General features: G+C 35.6%; 1 protein-coding gene across 1 annotated transcript in view; it reads left to right on the forward strand.

Annotated features, from left to right (window-relative positions):
• Positions 1–21,724, forward strand: part of ADGRL4 (adhesion G protein-coupled receptor L4) — a 47,811-nt gene that overhangs the window by 6,473 nt on the left and 19,614 nt on the right. The window contains exons 2-10 of the mRNA XM_019618847.2: positions 5,201–5,353; positions 11,523–11,678; positions 12,221–12,291; positions 14,576–14,749; positions 14,830–15,013; positions 17,130–17,246; positions 18,344–18,537; positions 19,757–19,927; positions 21,460–21,663. Coding sequence (XP_019474392.2) covers positions 5,201–5,353; positions 11,523–11,678; positions 12,221–12,291; positions 14,576–14,749; positions 14,830–15,013; positions 17,130–17,246; positions 18,344–18,537; positions 19,757–19,927; positions 21,460–21,663 — 1,424 coding nt within the window. The remainder of the gene's footprint in view (positions 1–5,200; positions 5,354–11,522; positions 11,679–12,220; positions 12,292–14,575; positions 14,750–14,829; positions 15,014–17,129; positions 17,247–18,343; positions 18,538–19,756; positions 19,928–21,459; positions 21,664–21,724) is intronic.

Here is a 21,724-nt window from a genome sequence, read left to right on the forward strand (position 1 = left end):
TCAGTTAGGTCACATAATCACTTACTACCATGAGCCTGGCTGCTGTCAACTTAACTCAATACCTGCCAGAGAGACCAGAATATATTCCATGATATGTAGTTTCACTTCTCTAAAAATCTGATTTTATGTGGATTGATGAGGACCAAACATGCTCAGCTTACTCTGTATTTTCAGCCTTGCTTGTTAGTTAATTAAAGGGAGAACTAGTTTCCTTAAATTGATTTTAACAAAGAAAAAAAAAAAAAACATTCTGCTGTATAACTGTGAATCAATATCACAGGCTTCACCACAAAACTAATTCTTCATATTACGTGTCATCATATAATCATAACGTCTATCGTGGAAAGGTACTCAGTGCAATGGTAATCCTTTGAGGCTGTTGGTTTGACAAACTCACTGCCATAAGTTCCCCTTGTGACACTTTTTCATGTAAAATACGTAAACAGCATTACAGAAATCCTATATCTAGAATTGATAAATCAAAGTGTTCTCTTGTGCTTGTCACAATAATAACAAATGGTGTCATTTTGTAACTGTAGTTGTCCCAGAGTTTTCCTATTGTAGATTGAAATTTTATAACCACCCAGTAATGAAACAGTATGTACAAAAGGGTAAAACTTGCATTTTGGGAAGGATGTGGAATATGATTTCAGTAATTTGCTCTATGCTTTATTCCTAAAAATCTTATCATAATTCTCTAGTTTCCAACAGCTTCATGTTTGTAAAATCCACAAATCATTTTTCCTCTTTAAATTTCATACGTTTTTAAATTTCTAAAAGGACGAAATGCTCAATAAATGCTAAACAGAAATCATACACATTTTATTTTTCAGTAAACAATATTATGTATGTGATGTAAAAGAGAGATTTATTTTTTTTTTCCCCTCAAACAACAATCCTCTTCGGCTTCCTCTGTGAATGAGAACTTCCATTAATACCTGAACTTCTGAGTGAGGCTACTTAATCCTAAATCAATTGTGTTCTCATAGTAATTACTCATACAGTTTTAATACAGAAATACCAACCTCAGTTCAAAAGTTTGGAAGGAGTGTATTACCTTTTCAGATATACGTATATATGCTTACTTTTTAGAACTTTCTACATTTTTGAGACACCAGTAGAGAAATTCTTGCATGCAGTTATCAACTAGTTTTATCTAGCCACGTTACAGTTATGCAGAGTAAAATACACAGTTGCATTTTCAAGGAGTTTTGTTTTACATCAGTTTTATTTTATATTACTACATTACTTGTGCTATGTAAGCATCCTACCAACACTCTGCTGCACAGTAATTAACTTTGACTTTTGACCAGTCTAGAAGTCTCTGTTTTCTGTTGTTGTTTTTTTAACCAGAAGAAAAAAATAAATATATCTTTAAAGAAATGTGGATTTCTTGAGTATTGCCTGCAGTGTTCAGTGGTTATCTGTGCTGGTTGTGAATGCATATGCAAAAATTAAATCATGTAGCAAGAAAGCAGTTGGATTATACTGTTGCTGTCATTTAAGCTATACCTCTTGGTGGAAAAATGTTTGTTAAAAAATTTTCTGTCCATAAATCCTTTTCTTGTTTGTTTCTTTTTGTTTGTTTGTTTTTGTTTTTCCTGACTTCCCTTAAATCACAAATCCAATAGCACTGTAAATTCTGTAAAATTTGTAAACTATCTTCAATCCCCTAAGCTTCACGTTAGCTGTTATCTGAAGAAAAAAAAAACGTTTTGCCTATATCAACAACTAAATGTATTCATCAGTTTTAATGTTGTAAAATATTTTGTGTGAAGTCAGGCAGATTATTTAAATACATTTAGTAAAACTGAATATAAAATGTTTTTCTTAACTTTTTCCCTTGCTTCCTTTCTCATTGATCTGGTAGTTTTTCATAGTGAGCACCATTCTGGGCCAATTTATGTCAGTGACTTTAATACCATTAATTTCAATGGAAGCAGGATATGGTCAGTAAATTATCCCCCAGCATGGTCTGCTCAGTATTACATTAGATGATGGGAATAGCGAAAAGAAAACTGCTTATGAACTAAACTCTTTAAAATTTCCATTTCTGTGTTTACAATTTAAGATTCTATTATTCTGTTCAGATGTTCTTGATGTTTCTCAAATTACGTGATAATAAACAAGACCATACGTCCTTGACAGTACATACAGCTGGTGTCTGGGAATCATGCCATAGTGAAGATGCGCTGGACTTTATTTTCTATAATTTAAGCATCTTATTATTTCTTTCTGAAAATGGGATAAAATTGCTACCATTTCTGAATGTGGTAAAATTTTCAGTCACTTGATATGTCTCAGTATTTCTTAATAGAAGACTGACTACCTTATTGCATTTGTCTACATATTCCAAATGGAGCAATTGATAGTATGATTTCTAACTATTGATCTTGTACAGTGTGCATATTTTGTATGTAACTGGAGACAAAGTACAAGAACATCATGTCCCTCCTTCTTAAAAATCTTGATCCTGACAATTCTCTGGCTTCGAGCCACTGAAGGTAAACATTTCCTTAACTTTTGCCATGTGTGGACTCTGCCCTGTATTTTTCTTTTTTCTGGTACATAAGAGATGTTTCCTTTGCATTCCCGCTTCTTTCGTCTATACAGTTAGACAAGAGGTAATGGTCATAAGTCATTGCAGTGGATGTTCAGGTTGGATATTAGGAAAACTTTCTTCACAGAAAGAGTGGTCAGGCGTTGGAACAGGCTGCCCAGGAAGGTGGTGGAGTTATCATCCCTGGAGTTGTTCAAGAAAAGAGTGGATGTTGCACCGAGTGACATGGTCTAGAGCTGTCACAGGCATGGGTTGATAGTTTGTCTAGATGATCTTAGTGGTCTTTTCATCCTTAATGATTCTATGACTCTGTTTAGGATTTAAAAAAAATAAAAATAAATAAAAAAAAAAACACCACAAAAGTCTCACAGTATCGCTGCTTTGAAGAACAGGCTAAGCAAATATCCTGCTATTTGACATTGATAACACTGCATGTAGAGTGACTATGAACAGAAGTGCAGCTATGCTAGCTCTCACAATTAGTGAATAAAGACTGTAAAGTACATTTGGTTCACCCAAGCTTGTGTTGACAAGTGCATCAAACTCGGTTACTGAAAACAACATATTTTTCTAAGTTAGCTGTAGAACAGGCTTGTTTACTCTTAGAAAAGTAAGACAAGCCTATCCCAGAGGTTCTAAGTCCAGGTATAAGTATTCTAAGTGAATTTAGTCACCAATCTTATATATACTCTAAATATTGGGAAAAACAACAATAACCTAGTAAAGTTAATTAAACAGAGTTGTAAATATGATACCGATGATAATTGTATGAGTCATTTTAGTGTTTTCTACAAGTAATTTGTCACACTTGAAAAGTAGTAGTGCTGAGTGTGAAGACTTTGATTCTTATATTTGAGATCCTAGGAAACAAATCCAAAAGGGGAGATTTTGCATATATCCTGCACTTTTTATCTCCTCAGCTCTGTTGTTCCCCTACTTTGAGTAAAGTCCTGCAGTGATCAGTGTCTCCACTTAGCTTCCATACCTTCTATCCCACAGGTTTTCCAAAGCCAATGCGTGTTATTTTCTAGTAAGTATAATTTCTTCCCAATGCCGTTTGCCAAACTGGATTTTTCATATTCCCATATACAGTCTCTGAAGTTGGATTAGCACTTTTCCCTCCATCTTACTTTCACTTAAACTAATTTAGATTTACCTTGGCATTCCATCCAAATCATATACCTTCTCTCCTGTATTCTCATGAATGCCAAAGCTGTAAAATAAATATTGTTGACATGTGTTGGCAGTCCTCTTATACTTGGATTCCTCATTAAATTACATTCACTTTTAGTTATAATGAGCTTAATCCATTTAATACTGTTGACCCAAATTCCCTGAGGAAAGCTGCCATTCTGAATTGATATTTGCATCTCTGAGTTAACTGAATAATATTCAAAATTATGTCAGACTTAAATTCTGAAAAACGTTCTGTGCCAGGGTTACTCTGGGAGTTGAGACTAAGTTACATTGCAGAAATCTATTCCTGTAATGCTTTACAGCTCTTAATGTACATTAATCTTACTACTTCCCTAACTTACATGACACTATGCTTATCTGTATCCTATCTCTGAGAACACATTGTGAGAACACTGGCCATTGGGAAGCAGAAGCACCTTTCTGAAATTCATCCTTGGGCATCTTTTCTGAAATCATATTTCTTCTCTCTGTCATGCTCCTTAATCGTTCTTCTTCTGCAATAAATTATTATTTCTCTCCCTGTTAGAATTCTTTCCTGTCATTCATCATGTTACAAGTACCTTTTACTTGAGAACAGGAACAAAATCCCAGCAGACTTCAGGAAGCCTTTAACTCTTTTACTTTCTCAGGATGTAGAAAATAGAGAACTCAGTGTCTTCTTGTTTGAGATTTGTTTGTTTGTTTCAGAGTTTTGAGGTGCTTGGGGAGAAACGGGCTATTTGGAAAGATATTATTAGTGTTGTGAATATTATTTCCAGTCTGATAAGCAGATGTTAAGATCAAGCCAGGAGTCTTGCTCATTAGTTTGTTAAGATCTTTGGGATAACTAAGAAAAAATGACAGCTCAGTCATCTAGTATTTGGCAACTCTGCTCACAGTAGGAGTGCTGGAGTCTGATGATCTTTAAGATCCCTTCCACCTAAGCCATTCTATGATTCAGTCAGTAAGACAAACTTTGTAAGCTTATTTTCTGGTACTGCTGAGAAATACCACAGATAGTCTTCAACAAACCAGGTAAAAAAAATTCAATTTAGCTATATTGATTCTGTTTTAATGTTAATGAATGCAGTGGGTTACTTCTTCCTTAGGGTGATTTTCTACCTGTAGATTTGTGAAGATCATTATGGGTACCAAAAATATTATCAAATCAACTATACCAGAACATGCACTTGACTCAATCCATTATTCCAACTGAATATGCAAGACATTTGTTTCAATACCCCATTGGTTTTCTCATTTATTAGCTCGCTCAGGATGAGGGCAGAGAAGAGCTGCTGAACACCTGATTATATCCTTGGCAATGGAATATCTATACAAACAGTGCCAGCTCAGCATTCAAACATTATATAAATAAAATACTGAAGGCCAAATTAAGTTTTTACTTGGCTGTTTTCTTCAATCTGCAAATGCAAATGTGTTTCTCCATAATTTGTGTCTTGACAGATGATAATGAATGTGAAAATGCTACTCAGCCTTGTGGAGAGCATGCCAATTGCACAAACACTGTGGGAAGTTATTTCTGCATGTGTGCACCTGGTTTCAAATCCAGCAATGGTCAAAAAACTTTTGTACCTAATGATGGAACCTCCTGTGTAGGTAAGTTATTAATGTCTTCCAACTAGTTTTACATTGTCACTCTTCTCTTATTGTTTCTGTTAATTATAGAAAACTAACAAAATGCATTTAGATTTGTGAGTGTTTGAGCGTGAAAGTAAAATTCCAACAATTTGGACTGGTACAAAACTAATATTCTAGTTTTTGGGCAAATGTTTCTCTCTGATAATACTGCAGCTGCCAGTGTTCTCAGTAACATTTCAATCTTTATGCAGTGTTCAGTATTTTTAATCCATTTGTCATAGTTTTAGAAAATAGATATCTAATTAAGGAGATACAGAAAACCCCAATCCCGTCTTTTATGACACTGTTTGATTGATCTGTGAACAAGTTGGTAGTATTCTTAAAACAAAGCAGAGTGACAAAGCATTCTGCATTCAGGTTAATCTTGACCAATACAATTCCCTACATGTATGACCTACTGTGCTCCAAATATCTTTTGTTTGGGGTCTCTGGTTTGGATATTTTCTGTAATTTTTCAAATCTGACCAAAAGCAATGAAAAAGATCAGTAATCCTACCTCTCGTACCATCCATCAGCTTCTGTTTCTATAGCAGTTGAATGGATTGTGTTCAAGATTATAGGGGAAGAAAACTTCTCTCGAAAAATGTTTTTGTTTTTTTTTTCTGAACATCTATGCAATCCTTTAGGATTTTCTTTGAATGGAAGAACTGTAACTATTTCTCTTTTTTCAAAGTTCTGGTAATTTTCTCTATATGTTGCAACAGTCCTCAGGGAGTGGGAAAATGAGAAATAAATCTATTGCCCTTTAAACCTTTATGCTGTCTATGTCTCATTCTAGATAGTCTCCTGTGTGCCTGTGAGTGCTGACAACCTCTCTTCTTCTTACTGCTTTTAATAACAGCAGAATGGCTGCATATTAAGCCAGAAAGTGATCTAATCAACATTTCTGGCCCATTGCTCACATACATCCAAAAGAGGCTGCTTTACCCAGCCACTATGAATTGTCTGTAAATTAGCTGAGATTGAGACTGTTAGCACATTGAGCTGTAAATATTCTTATGGCTTCTGGTCCATGCTTTGATTTTTACCAGTTACGACATTTCCTCAGCTTCAGAACTTTTGTCTTCAAATTTATTTCTCTGACTGTTTTTGTGTCGCTTTTTACCTCTAGCTTGCTAATGTCTTTTTCTTTTGCCCTCTTCTCTTTACAGGGCAGACCAATCTGTTTTTATTCTCCACTAAGGGTTAGTTAACTGCTTTTCCATTTTTTTATTTTGAAAATCCGTATGGGAGGAGCTGAAAGCTTCTAAAATTCACACTGAAAAAAAAAATTACCTGTGGGCACCTTTTCTCATTAAATGAGTGTATCAATTATCTTACCAAGCAGGAAGTCCTTAAGACAACCTTTTTGATCCACAATTAATTTTCCACTTTATCAGTCAGGGAAGCTCTAATATGATATTTCGTACCCAATGGACCTGCTGTTATAGGTAGTAGGTATGACTTGCAGCTTGTATTGTATCCAGGTTGTTCTATATGAAGCTTACATCAGGTTGCAGTTCTGATCACAGTGCAAGTTACTCAGTACAAATCAAAAGGCAAAGCTACCAAATATTCATCCTACCCAAATAATTTCAGAATCTGTAGAGTCTTAAGTTTCCTTTCTAATATTTATAACCTGATGTAGAATGTATGTGCCAATACCTTAAAATACAGCAGTGGAATTTTGGAGAGTGCAATATAATGCAACCTATTTGTTTATGGACAAATGCCATTAAACCTGTATGAAGCTCCCAATGGTAAAAGTTTGTACACTACTGAGTATCTGAGTGCATTTCAGAGTCTACGTGCATATATATACAAGTGCATTCTTCTTTTCTTCAGATATTATATTGATCTTCCAACTACAAAGCAACTATAAATCTCAAGGTAGTAAATCAAAAGAGAACTTGGGGAAACGTCAGTTCACCAGAATGTTAGGTTTTGCACTGTCAGCACTATTTCATTATGTTATCAGGTAGAATTGGTGAATAGATGACAATAAAATATGCTGACAAAGGAGGAACTGGAGAGTAGGAAGGGAGGGAAAGAAAGAGACAGAGAAGAAGGGAAATGGAGATATATGATATTTGTGAGGACATTTTTCTGCTGTCCTGAATAAGAAATCTGTTTACTTTGTAAAAGCCGTGTGTTTGTTTTTTTTCCTTAGATTTCACATTTTATTGAACATTAAGCTTCAGTTAAGGTCTACTTTTTTTTGTCCCAGTCACTAAAGTAAAAACGTGAAAATAGCCATCTTTAAAATGAAAGTGACATCTGTGCCACTCAGCCTTTTCCAGTAACACGCTATTAGGTTTCTTCAGCTTTTTGTCAGCTTCTTCAGAGGCTATTGGAAAGGTAGCCTTTCTCCATCACATCCTTTACTGGGACAGGAGAATTGTAAAGTGGGGGATATGGCATTATACCACATTGCCAACCTTTCTTTTACCTGAGCAATTGTTAAGCTTTTTCATTTCTACTTTATGTATGCTGCTCCCTTCTACAGTATGGAGACATGGGGAGGGACATTTAGTCCTTTGCAAATGGACTTTTCAGTCACTTGCAAGCTACTAATAAGCAGAAAGTATAATGTAGACATCAAGCTGTCTTGACTGACTGGTGAAGAATCAAAGCGATGTAGGTACAATCCAGTAATTGGCCAGACTGAACATAATAACTGTTCTCAGTACTTTTAATTTAATTGGAATTTCCTTGCCTGCTGCAGTAAATGAGGAGTGACAAAGCACAGAAATAAAATAAAAGGTTATAAATCTTTTTTCACACTAGCCTAAGTGGTGTTGGTGATATCATTTTCTGATTGGAGCTATTATAAAAGCTTCAAAGTTCAGCTCCAGGATTTGTTTTGAATATTTACTAAAAGGCCAGGGCTTTTTGCAGAGCTATGGCAAATGCTCTTCTGTTTAAAAAGCTGCTATTCTTCAACCTTTGCTCAGGAATGTTGTCTGTGAAGACTGCACACACAAGCCTTGGCAGCCCACTCCTGCTCTTGTAGTAGATCAAGGAGGATGGTTTGAGGTCCTAGCCCGAAAGCTCAGGTGAAAATGAATTGCTGAAAGCACTGGCAAGCTGTTGTCTGTGTGCGATCCAACAATTGCATGCTCTTTAAAAAAAGGCATAAGTACAAAATATAAAGAAACAAAAACCTACAGCTACAACGGAGTATTTCAAAGCAGGAACTTAAAAGCAACATTGCTGCAATTGTAACAAATTGACTGTCCCTGAAAATCTTATTGATTTAAAAGGAATATGAAGCTGATTAGTACCTTTCAAGATCAGGCATATCGCCTTTCAATTTTGTCATCCAGAAGATTTTTTCTCTGGGAAACAGTAAATTAGTTAGGCATGATATGGACTCATTCCATATGGGCAACTGAACTGCAGAAAATCTATTTGCATATACTCAACGGGGTGTCTCTATCAGACTTTAAATAGCCATCCTGTTGCCAGAGATGTGTTTTCGTGCTTGAGTTTCTGCTGTTATTTTGGATAATCCTGCTTTCTCATTAAAATCTCCATTACACTTAATACGTGACATAATTACAAAAAGATGAGTAATTTGTATGAATGCCCAATAATGGCAAATAAATGATTTATCAAACTAGATTCATGGAAAGGAAATTATCATAATAATTTTTAAATACTTGGAACATTAAATCGCATGGCAAGCAGATAGCTAACAATGGCAATCTGGACAGTATTCAAATATTTATATAGTTAGAAGTCATTCTAAGTTTTAGCAAAGGCTGTTTTCATTTGTTGGTGTTTTGGAACTGTGTTATTTACTGAATTTCCCATTAAGACATGCATATCCTTCTTCTTGTAGCTAACAAGGCCAGAGAAATCTCAGGATAAGGCTGATGTGTTTTCTTGTTACACAAACTGTTATTGTGTTTTTCACCCTTGGCACTTCAATTCGCTCAAAGTTTGTCTGCCTCACACTGAGTCATGGAGCAGGGAACTGAGTGCACTTGTTTCAAAAAGGGATTTATAATTTCCTGGTGTGAGAAGTTATTTCAGTGCCAGGAGTAGGAATTTTAGCCTTTATCTTTAATGACAGCATTTAATTATGTGGCAGCCTATGTGTAACACTGTATCCTATTTTTTCCCCACTTTTCTTCACTTTTCATTGATGTAAAACATAGCTGGCCCCATGATTACAAGTACTGAGGCCACAGGATAATGTGAATAACACAAAACTTAGCTCATTAAAGAGAAACATTTGCAGATGGGGGCATTAGCAACCCAAAACCCTAATGCAGATAATAGTAATTTAACCTCATTGTGTAAGTTTCATGCTTTTTCCCACTCACCCAAACACAGCCTTCTTCATAGCTCTCCCCAGAGGGCAGAGGTGGCTGTGCTGAGGGGCTGTGGGATCCCAGCATCCTTCTCCTGTGCAGCACAGGCATTTGGGTGGCTCTATAAGGGGAGCATCTGGACCGCTGCTTCAAAATGCAGCCTTAGATGTGCAAAGCAGGGCCACTGCTCAGTGAGCAAAATAGGGATGTGAAAGCAAGCTGTGGGACCTCAGGAAATCTTGAATGCTAGGGAGAGCTTTATGATTACAAGCAGAAAACAGAGCTTGGGAATTGCATAAAACAACAGAAAGCATGTGTATGTAGGAAATGTTGAGGTACTCCATTAAAAGTTCAAACACACTTTACAGTTGCCTCATATTTGAAAAAAAAAAAATCATTCTTTTGATTATAGAGACTCTTTTGCCATTAGTAAAGAATGTCTAAAAAGCAGATTGCCAGGTATCTTTCAGACATCTTTTTGCAATCCCTGGATACATTCGCAGGCATGCACTGTGTTTTCTATTCTCCCACAATTTCTGATTCTCCTGCAACCTTGTATCACAGACATTATTGTTCATTTTTGTTTTATTCCATTTTGAAAACCATCAGCAATTTTAGATCAAAAGAAGAGCATAAAAATTGTTCCTGTATACTTGTGGTGCATTTCCAGCCTGCCTTCTGTTTGCTTGCTTTAAAAAGCTGTCTAACTGCACAAAGGCCTCCTATCGATTCAGGTAGATATATCCTCCAATAATCAGCTAATCAGTTCTTTTTTTTCACCAGTTTCTTACTCAAATTCATCACCATCCTCATTCTTAGCTCAGTTTGTCTTCCTCTCCAGTTCATCTATTCCCCTTTCCAGCTTTACCTTAAGTTCTCAGCCTCTTTTCTTCTCACTATGCTCCTTTAAATCCGTTCATGTCACTTCTTCATTTTTCAACTTTTTGTCAAATATACCTGTCCCAAAAGTGCTCACATTTTTCTCCTTTCTAACACAGTATTTCACAGTCCATTACTTCATTCTTGAGAATTATTTGGTGTTGTTCCTACTTTACGTTCTCCAGTGAGTCCATTGAGTTTATTTGCTCTCTACTGTCAGCCAGCCAACTAATGCAAAATAATCCCTATAGCAGCTAGCAGCAGCACACAGAGCTCCTAAATTGATCAATTCATGGATTCTCTTACCAGAATTCATCAGGTTTGCTCTTGGACAGTGCCCCACCTTTATATTGAATGTGTCTACCGAGCAGCAAATTATTTAGAAGGGCAAAAGCCATGTTAGGCATATGCATTCTACCTTTGGATTGGAAAAAAAAAAGACCTAGTGAGCACTTTAAAGGCACAGAGCTTAAATCTTAGATTAACGAGATAGATAGAGTGATTTTTTTGTAGCATCTTTTTAAAGCCACGACTTAAAACAAAAGACTGATGTTTTCTTTCTCTTTTCTAACTGAATACTAAGGCTGAGAAAATCTATTTAGTCTAATCTCTGGAAAATGGATTTCAGATAATTTGCATCATGCCGAGTGTTTCGTTATGATAGAATTAACATTTAAGCTCATGGTTTTAAAATATGAACAATGCAGCATTATATAGTAAAACATGTGTGGCATGAAAATATGATCAATTATGATTTATCCTTCTAATCCCTAAGTATTATAATTGGCAGGTGTTTTGTCACTTAGTTTCCCTTTTTAGTTTTCACTTTTTTCTTCCATGAAATTTTATTATGAAACTGCTTGCAGTATGCAGAGCTATTATCAACAAAGCAGCAAGGTGTTAGTCTGTAAATACTTAATAAAAAATTCAATTTCTCACAATATTTGCAGATGTAGATGAGTGCAGCAATGAAGGAACTGTTGCCTGTGGAGATCATGCAAAATGTGAAAACGTGGATGGAGGGTTTAACTGCTCCTGTAAGGAAGGTTATCAACCATCCACAGGAAAATTGCAGTTTAAGCCAAATGATGGCACTTCCTGCCAAGGTACATGATATTATAAAGGTTTATGTGTTATTATAGAGCTACATCTTCTGAGAAACCCACCAGTGCCTCTTTATCTTCAGTTAGATTAATCAGCAAGACATAAAAAAGAGGCAAGGCATTCACATCTACATTTCCTGAGAATAGAATCCTTTATAAATGTATTTTCACTAAACAATGTTGAAACCCAGTTGAAATAATGGATGTCTCCTTACAGTCATCAAATCTGTATTTCTCTGTATAAATTCAAGCTGTTTTTTAGCTTCTCCTGTGAGTGGAAGTCCCAAGGAAAAGGGCCAAACTCTCTTCCAAAGCAAAGCCAAAGCTCAGGGTCCAGCCCATTGCTGCTTTACTGTTGTGTGAGCAGCAGCTGTGGCCAAGGCCAAGTCTTGGAGGTTGGAGTTTGAGGCTGGGGTGCATGTGCATGGGTTCAGAATGCCAGTGGTTTGGGGAACTACTGAGACACGAGCTGTTACAATGTATATTGGATATCAACTGAACTGCAATACATAATTAGATTTGTGTTTGTATTTTTTAATTTACAGAAAAACCAGAGGCCAAGTGTGAGTTATTCAAAGACTGTGTAACAGAACATGTTAATAAAACTTTAGCAGAAGTAAGTAGCATTGGTTTATAGATTAATTTGCAAATCCTTTAATTGTTTCTGTCTGAAACTGTTACGTCAAGTAGAATTGTTCTTAAGGAGCTTTCAACAAATGCTTGAAGCATAGAATTGAACTTAAATGTGTTTACTGAAATCTTTTAAATAGTTTCAAATTATTTGAACTGAGCTATATGTTTAAATCGTGGTAATAACTTGCTGGGAATCTATGTGTTCTGTTTCCAGCAAAGTAAGTCAGGATGCATGAAAAATTGGGAAGTGTGGTAATCACTCAACTCTTTCTGCAATTTCTGATGATACACATTGCTATATGTGGTGATGTGCAATTATTTGCTTGTTCAGAGTGGAAGGCAGCAAGATAGCACACAAAAGTAATGTCAACAAGTGACAAAATAGAAAATGGAATTACAGAATCACAGAATTGTAGGGATTGGAAGAGACCTCTAGATATCAAGTCCAATCCCCCTGCAAAGCAGGCCTCCTACAGCAGGCTATACAGGTGGGTCTCTCCAGAGAAAGAGAATCCAAAACCTCCTTGGTCAGCCTGTTCCAGTGTTCCATCACCCTTAATGTGAAAAGGTTCCTTCACACACTGGTGCGGAACTTCCTATGCTCCGGTTTATGGCCGTTTCCTCCTGTCCTGTCCCCACAGACTGATGAAAAGAACTTGGCCATGTCCCTTTGACTCCCACACTTAAGATGTTTATGAACATTAATAAAATCACCTCTGAGTCTTCTTTTCTCAAGGCTGAACAATAGACACAGGTCGCTCAACCTTTCCTAGTAAGAGAGGTGCTCCAGGCCCCTTATCAGCTTTGTCTCTGCTGGACTCTCTCTAGGAGATCCCTATCTTTCTGGTACCAGAGAGCACAGAACTGGATACAGTGTTCCAGGCGAGGCCTGACCAGGATAGAGTAGAAGGGGAGGAGGATTACTTACTTTGACTTGCTGGCCACACTCCTTTTAATGCACCCCCAGGATCCCATTGACCTTCTTGGCCACCAGGGCACACTGCTAGCTCATTGCAGACCTTCATCCACAAAAGAGCTATAACATCCTGGTATGCTTGTATATTTGCTCCTCAAAACTTAATATGTAAAGTGGCACAGACTTTATAGAGTCAGACTTAGGACTCTAGAATTTTTTCAGCAGAAACCAAGGTTTCCTGATGCAATTAATAATGAATTAATTAGTGTACAACTATAATAATGTCTGATTTAAAAGGATAAATGAAACGTAAGCATGAATAAATTAAAACTAATGATATACATTTGCATTTTATTTTAAGCAATTTGACCAAGTTACCAGAATTAAATTAAAAGCTTTTATTTGACTGTTTTCTTAAAATGCTTTCTGTTTTAATCTGCGACATAGTATGCTACATTAACATGTTTCCAATGTTTACTTGCAAAGACATGGTGAATGCTAACACAAGGATGTTTCTGTAAGATTTTTTAAAAATATGTAGTTATACTAAAGTCAAAATAAAATAATATCTCTGTTTTATGTAAATAGCTGTACCAGATTTTAGCCTATTTTTTAGCTGTGTTCTTCTTCTGTTCAGAGGCAATCAAAGACAAAGCAAATTCCATAAAATCTACTCAACAGCAGAGAATACAGACCTTACTTTTTCTTGGATAGATAGCATCTCATTAGATTTCAGTATTGTAGAGTGTGAATTCTTTTCTTATTCAGCCATGACACTGCAATCTTAATGTACATCTCACCCTCTTAACATATTACTTTTTAAACTAACTGTGTTATGTAAGTAGGTTTTTGTAGCTCATAAATTCAGTTCCCATAAACTGCGTGTTTTATAATCTGCTTTTGGAAAAAAAGCATTGCAAAATGCTCAAACACTGCCCATTTGCTCCCACTTCTTCAGATAAATTTTAACAGAAAAGATTCTTCTTAGTTACCATATCAATTGACATTGAATTATTTGTGCACACTTACTAGTCCACTTTGGAGTATTATGCTAAATAAAACTGATCTGCAGTTGTAATTAAATAAATAAAAAAGGGTGTAGTGATAGGTGATTTTTTATTTTTTTTTTTTTACCATACTATCTTGTTAATGTTATACCAGTCATTAGCTATTTTTTTTCTTAGTTTTTCATTGCTTTATATGTTAAACTCTTGATTTAAATAGTGCCTCTTTTTATTCCCTTCTGTTCTTGTTAATTCACAGAAATCAGTTATTAGCATTGGGTTTATGTTCTCTCACAGAAATACGACTTTATTTCTCTCATTAATATGTGACTTCCTGTATTTTTCAGATTAGACGTTTGAAAACACCCCTGGAGATGCTGCAAGAAATTAATAGGAATACTCTGGGACCACTTTTGCCTGTAGATGTGATTTCATATGTTGAAGCATTATCTTATTCATCACTCAATACCATGCAGTACTCAGTTCCTGACAATGAAGCACTCCATAACACAACCATTAACGTGAGCAAATTGAGCCTTAAAGCTGTGCTTTTCTCTTTACAAGTAGTGTATGAGTCTTTAAAATATCCTTTTATTTACAGGTTTTGGTTAACACTGTGAACAATTTTTTACAAAAAGATAAAATCACCATCTGGGAAGAGCTTCCTATTGATAACCAAAGACAGAGTCTGACTAAGCTGCTGCATACTGCAGAACAAGCAACACTTCTCATGTCGCAAAACTTCAAAAAGACAATACAGCTAGATGCTAATGCAAGTGAAATAGGTAAGATATAGAAAATTAATCTAAGGTATACTTTAGATGTGAATTACACTGAGGAGTTTTTCAGCACAATTACAGAGATTAGAAATGGTGTTATGTGCAACACTCAGGTGTTAATTTGTATGAGTTTTACAACTAACACCCAACTTTTGGTGTAAGTATCATAATTTTCAAAGATTGAACATTTGAGCCCAGAAAAAACTTGAGAGGCTTTAGGAAGCTATCCTTTCAGATTCTTTTTCAATCTCTCATTATAGTCACACTTTTGTAGTGAATCTGGATTTATCTTATATGCACAAAAAATATCCTGTATATCTTATATTCATAGAAACAGTAGCAAAAGTTGAATTGGCTCTTTAAAACTTTGTGTCTCTTTTTGGTTCAGTGAAAGTAACGTAAATAAAATTGGAATAAAGGTTGGAAGTTAGATCTTGTGTGGCCTTAGTTTCAGAAAATTTCTATTTTAAGAAAAGTTTCAGAGTAGTAGTTCCGATTACTATTTTCCTCTCCAACCTTCTCCCTGCCTATTGACGTCTTCACACCAGCTCTTACCCATTTTTCTGTGATTAGGGGAGCTTTACTTTTATTACAGAATAAGAAGCAGACTAAGGCCTTCTGAAGATCTGTAATCAAGTGTTGTTGATTCCTTTGGCAATGGTCACTGATGTATTTTTGTTTTTTTGGAGTGTACCCAAACTGGATCTGATCAGATTTCTATTTTCTCACCTCTCTGAAACTAAATTAGCAAAAGTGAATTTAAAAAGAAGGAAGGAAGAAGGAAGGAAGGAAGGAAGGAAACAGGAAGACATTTGTTCTGTGAAATAAGCTCTGTAGAAAAAGATTTATAGATATGTTTTAGTTCAGAGCACCTCTGAGTGTTCAGCAGATCCATAATACTGCTGGGAGCTACTTGTAAAACCCCTCTTTATCCACCACTGATCTGGAGGTACAAGCTCTCTCATGACCATGGAGCTGAGTCCATGAAGATGGAGAGGAGAGAGGAATCGGTTGACACCAGTCAACCAAAGTGACAAAAAGAAGCTAATTAGAAGAATGGAAAGGAATATCTACGTTGAAATATGTTGATCATTTTCTGGCTTGCTTTAGTTCCAAAATAGGTAGTTCTGTGAGGTCTTTTCCATACTGGCTGCAAACACTGTAATTGTTTGCTATTGTTTCTCAGCATGAATATGTTTTCTATGAGGCTCATACATATCCCACACATGTATTTTGGGACCTACAACGTTACCTCTCTCTATCCATCACTTTTTATAGTGAAAGTTCCTGAACTGTATGCTTTTCAAAACTCCAGCAACAACAAAAAAATATTTCTTATGTCCTGATGAACATTTTCTGACAGCTGGTCTATTGAATAGCTCATATTATTTTTGTGTGCTGTGCTATAAGCAATGCAGATGGTCTAGCTTAGTGATACTCCTCCATCAGTCAAGTTTTAGATTTGTTTGTTTTTGTTTAGCTCTGATTTCTATAAAAGGCCTGACTGTACTTTTTTTTTATTTCTATCCTGGGTGACGGAAACTCAGCACTATAATGAACTGAGTAAAGAGCTCAATGTCCTCTAATGCAGTTTCCATTCTGAGGGGTGATGCTTGTTTGTTTTCTTCTTGACAAAACATATCATTATTTTATGTAATGTGCATTTGGTAGTATGGATAGATAACTATAAAATATATACATTTCAAAAATTGGCTTTTATCAAAACTTACTATTCAGTAGAGAATTTTATGTTTTGCTCTTTATAATTGTGATTTGTGGTTCCTTTCAGAAATGCATTTTTAATAAAGCAATAGCTCTTCCTAAAGTAACCTACATTATTCTTTCCAGTGCCTAATTTAATGCAAGGTAAATAAAAGACTATATTTCTCATGGAAAGAGTAAAAAGTATGAAAGCAAAATGTATGCATGGAAATAACAAAATCCAGAAGGCTAAGCAAACATGCTGTATTAATAGCATTTTTTTTTAAATAATGGCGCAATGATATATTCTTGAAATTTACAGTAATTATAGAATTCAATAGCACATTTATTAATCCAACTGTAAATTATCTTAGGCCATAATGGATAATGTGATTTTTACAGTATTTTTCTTCTTTTGCAGCACTCAAGGTTTTTGCTTTTGATTCTCACCACATGAAACACATTCACCCACATGTGTACACAGAAGGAGATTACATAAAGATCTCCCCAAAGAAGAAGGAGGAATATCAACCCAATGGTAGGAGACAACAATTAAAGAGAAGCGGTGTTAATAAACTCTGTGAATAAACTGTTCCACTAGTAAACAACCAGGTGTGCAGTATACTAAGACTTAGCAGCAGTCTTGTTAACTACAGAGTCAAGGCATTTTTATCACCATCTCACCTACCCCCTTCTTGTCTCAACACTGATTTTTCTACCATTATTTCCACAATGACTATCTCACAGGGAGGACCAGTAAGTTTTAACACCGATTACTGATACCAGAGACCTGAATTTTATCCCTTTCTAAGCCATAGATCTGCTCTCTAACTTTGGATCAGCCCCCTGCTCTGTGTCACTCCAAAAGTTAGTGCCTCTTTTCTATTTAGAGAGCAACTCATTAATGCAAGAACGCATGCTCCCCAGGACCAAAACTAACAAGGTCCTGAATTAGACTTTGGACCTCACAGTGCTATAGAAATGTCTTATAACTAGCAATAGTCCAGTACTAAAATTAAATGAATGTGGTTAAAAAGCTCCAGAATTAATGCACCTAAACCAATAAACACACCAAAAAATGCTTTTAAGTCTTAATCTTCCAGCTAATCTGAGACCCACTACCTATCAGCATCCAAAAGTGTGGTTTATTGTGGTACAGGGAAGAAAAGCATGACTTCTGATCAGCACTACATCCCAAAATACCTTTGGATTCTTTTTCCCACTGCACCTTCCCCCCTTGTCTCCACTGTAATGGAACTCAAAGCAAGCTACATGCTTCAGAGAGGACCGGGTCTGAGATGTTTTGGTTTATGAGACCTGATAACACATGTGAAGCCAATTGCGGAACAGCAGCATGCATATATTAGTCTAGAAAAAATAGGTATGCGTGCATCTAATTAGAATTTCCAAAGTGAACACATTTTTAATTCTAATGGTGGTTACATTGTTTTAAATAAAGCTATATTTCATTGTCTCTAAAACATTTTTATAAGTATGCCACAAAGATTCCATCTGTTTTGCATATTTATGCAATAACAGTAATTATGTCTATTGTTTATTGTTTCCTTAATGTCTTCAATTTTGTTCTTCTATAAAAAACCTCAAACTACTAAATATGGTCTGTTTGATTGATAGGCACTGTTGCAGTTGTCTTTCTGCGGTATAGCAATATTGGTTCTTTGCTTTCATCGCCTAAAAACCGCTCCTCGAAAGATAGTTCTGAGCAGAGACAGACAGTAAGCTCATCAGTTATAGCTGTTGCAATTAGCTCAAATCCACCTACGCTGTATGAGCTCGAGAAAATAACATTTACATTAAAGTACAGCAAGGTAAGATATTTTTTTTTTTATGTTATCAACTTCAAAACAAAACAGTAGCTAATTATTGTGTGTGATGTAACCGTATGTGCTGTGTATGATATATTCAGACATAATTCTGTTGTTTGCTACTGTGAGTTTACTTGTATCAGAGAAATAAATAATGATCTCAAATGTAGCATCTTCAGTGCTGAATATGATACTGCTAGAAAGTTCTACTAGACTAATGTAAGGGCAGCAACGCCATCTTTGTTTGGCTGTAGTATGAATAAAATGCAGTTGTCAGAAGCAATATTACTGCTTCCTGATTGTTCTATATTTAGGTTTTTATTTTTTCTTGAAAGTTTATCAGACATATATATATACTGCGAAAAAGAAGAAATTAAAGCAAAAATTTAACAGGTAATAGAAGAACCTATAGCATAGCACCTTTGCTATTTGTGAAATCTGAATATATCATTCTATAATTGGGATCTTTACTTTTACATAGATTTTGCTGGCTTCACTTGTGTGTGAAGAATCATCTTACATATCGCAAGGAAACAAGAAAATGACTCTGTGCAGGGAGGTGGGAGAAGGGTGAGGTGTTAACCTTGATTATGTAGGTTTTTAATTTGTTACTTGCCTTGTAAAATTTGAGATAGAGATCAGCTTTCTATAAATTTGCATATATTTATACACTATCTAGTACACTGGAGAGCTGATCTTTGACTAATGTTTGTATGCACTATCCGTAATAAGTAATATTAATGGTCTTATTCATTGCTGTAATCACACCTGATATACCAAGTGTGATATGACCCTGGCTTTCTCTCAGGCTGCTCTGTAAAATGCATAGAATAAGCTTCAGGTTTAGAGCTGCTTATTTGAAATGGACTACAAGCAATGTGACTGTAACCTTGGGGTTTAGTCCATGTTCAGCAGGTGCAGGGGCATATATAACAGTGTTTCCAGTAGGTAAAAATTTTAATACGTTGGTAAGCGCCAAATGGGTTCAGTAATCTGATTAGCCTGCATGTTTGGTGAAGTGCTAACTGTGAATAAAGCACTTCCATTCCAAGCCACATTTTAATTGTTTGGAACAGGCCTTACCAATGTGCTTTTTTGTTTCCCAGCCTTCCAATGGAAACATGGAATTTTTAATGAATTGCAGTGGGTAATGCAAGAGAGGTCTCTTGATGGGAAATATCCTGCCTTTTGCCATCAGTAAAACATCTTGTTTCTGTTCCAGACTGCAGATAAAGATATTAAATGTGCGTTTTGGAACTACTCAGCTGACACAATGAATGGCAACTGGGCTACAGAAGGCTGTGAGCTGACACATTCCAATTCCACTCATATCTCATGCAAATGCAATCATCTGACTCATTTTGCTGTTTTGATGTCCTCAGGTGGCTCTGTTGTAAGTGCCCTTTTAATTTATTGTTTTAATCAATACTTTATTTCATCTTCATTTGTTATATTTTTATTGCAGTGCAATTTATGTACTTTTTTGCCTTTAGGTTGTTACCTTATTATTCAGCAAACACACAATTTATTGTGCACTGGGCAAACAAAATTCTTCCCCTATGTGTTTGAATTTCTGTGTGTCCTTTCTGCAGTATTGCAGAGCAGTGATGCAGCAAAGGATCTTGTTCCCAATACATAGTCTGTTGTGCTTATTTTTGGTGCATTGCTTTTAATTTTAAATCACATTTTAAGACTGCCATGGGATTTAACTGGCCTTCATTAGTGGTCAGTAACCATACGGCCCACAGTTTCTCTTGAGCAAAGCTTTGCCACCCATTTGTCTAACTTTGGCATCTAAAAATCTCCTTTAAAGGCTCTTCTGAGAGTTTGTAACAGCATTATCAGAAGAGCATCATCAACAGTAAAAGGAAGGAAGTTTATGACCATCAAACATAGATGCTCACAACTACAACAAAATTGTGAGAACGACCACTCAATTTCTATCATTCTTACATTAAGAAGCCCCATAGATTTCCAGAGTCCACATGGGAATCTGCAGCAGCTTGTGTCCTGTCTCAGAAAGCAGCTTTATACGGTATCAGAACTGACAGCAAGCAGAATATTAGCATGAATATATTGTATTGAGATAGTACTCTCACACTGTGAATTTCATGCTGATAGAGGCTGTTTCCTGCTTGCTAAATAGCATCCTAAGCCTTCAGTTCACATTTAAGACCTCTGCCGGTACTTATATGGTTATTTGGAAAAGGAAGAATGGGAGGAGGATAATCTTTGGTCCTTTATTTAGCGAAAAAAAAACTTCAATACATTTTCTGGTTAGCTGAATGCTATCCTTATGCTGATGCGCAGTCAGGTATTTCAGAGATTCTTTGTGTGAATACCAAGCAGCAAACATAACCATGTTCCTATACAAAAATATTCACAACCAATATTAAAATACCCTGTGTTTCTTTAGAGAACATTCCTGTTAGATATCTGGAATAGCATTTGTTTGAAATGATTGCTATTTCAGAGTCTTGTTTTGATCATGTTGTAAATTCGGTAAGACGCTTATTCAATTTTGCTTATCGAAGTCACTGCTGTGATAAGTCCTTTTATATTAGAAAATGTTCATGTCATATTAATATATGTTCTACTGCTAGTGTGTTTGTCATTCACTAAAATGATATGATTTTTAAATCATATTACGAGATACTGATGTTAATAAAGTTTTGCTAAGAAATACCAGAAAATATACAGTTCGTTACTAATTTCCTTTACAGTTATATCTGCCTCCCCCACAAAAAAAAAACATAATGCTTTTAAGATTATGCAAAGTTTGCATTTGCACTGTAACTGCAAACATTTTTGATTAATATTTTGTTCAAAATATTCAAAAAGAAAAAAACTGTATTATAGAATACATTTTTTCTTGAGAACATACAAAGCTATTCTTTTTAATATTATATTATAATTTTCCCCCAGGGTGTTACAAATTATAACATTCTTACAAGAATCACTCAGCTAGGAATAATTATTTCGTTGATTTGCCTCTCCATGTGCATTTTTACATTCTGGTTCTTCAGTGAAATTCAAAGCACTAGAACGACAATTCACAAAAACCTCTGCTGCAGCCTTTTCCTGGCAGAACTTATTTTCCTGATTGGAATTAATATGAACAATAATAAGGTGAGTAGTTTTCACTTGTGTCTTGAGTTTATGTTGTAAAGCAAATATACAGTATAAGATA

The sequence above is a fragment of the Meleagris gallopavo genome, chromosome 10, assembly GCF_000146605.3.
Source record: "Meleagris gallopavo isolate NT-WF06-2002-E0010 breed Aviagen turkey brand Nicholas breeding stock chromosome 10, Turkey_5.1, whole genome shotgun sequence".
NCBI classification, from domain to species: Eukaryota; Metazoa; Chordata; class Aves; order Galliformes; family Phasianidae; genus Meleagris; species Meleagris gallopavo.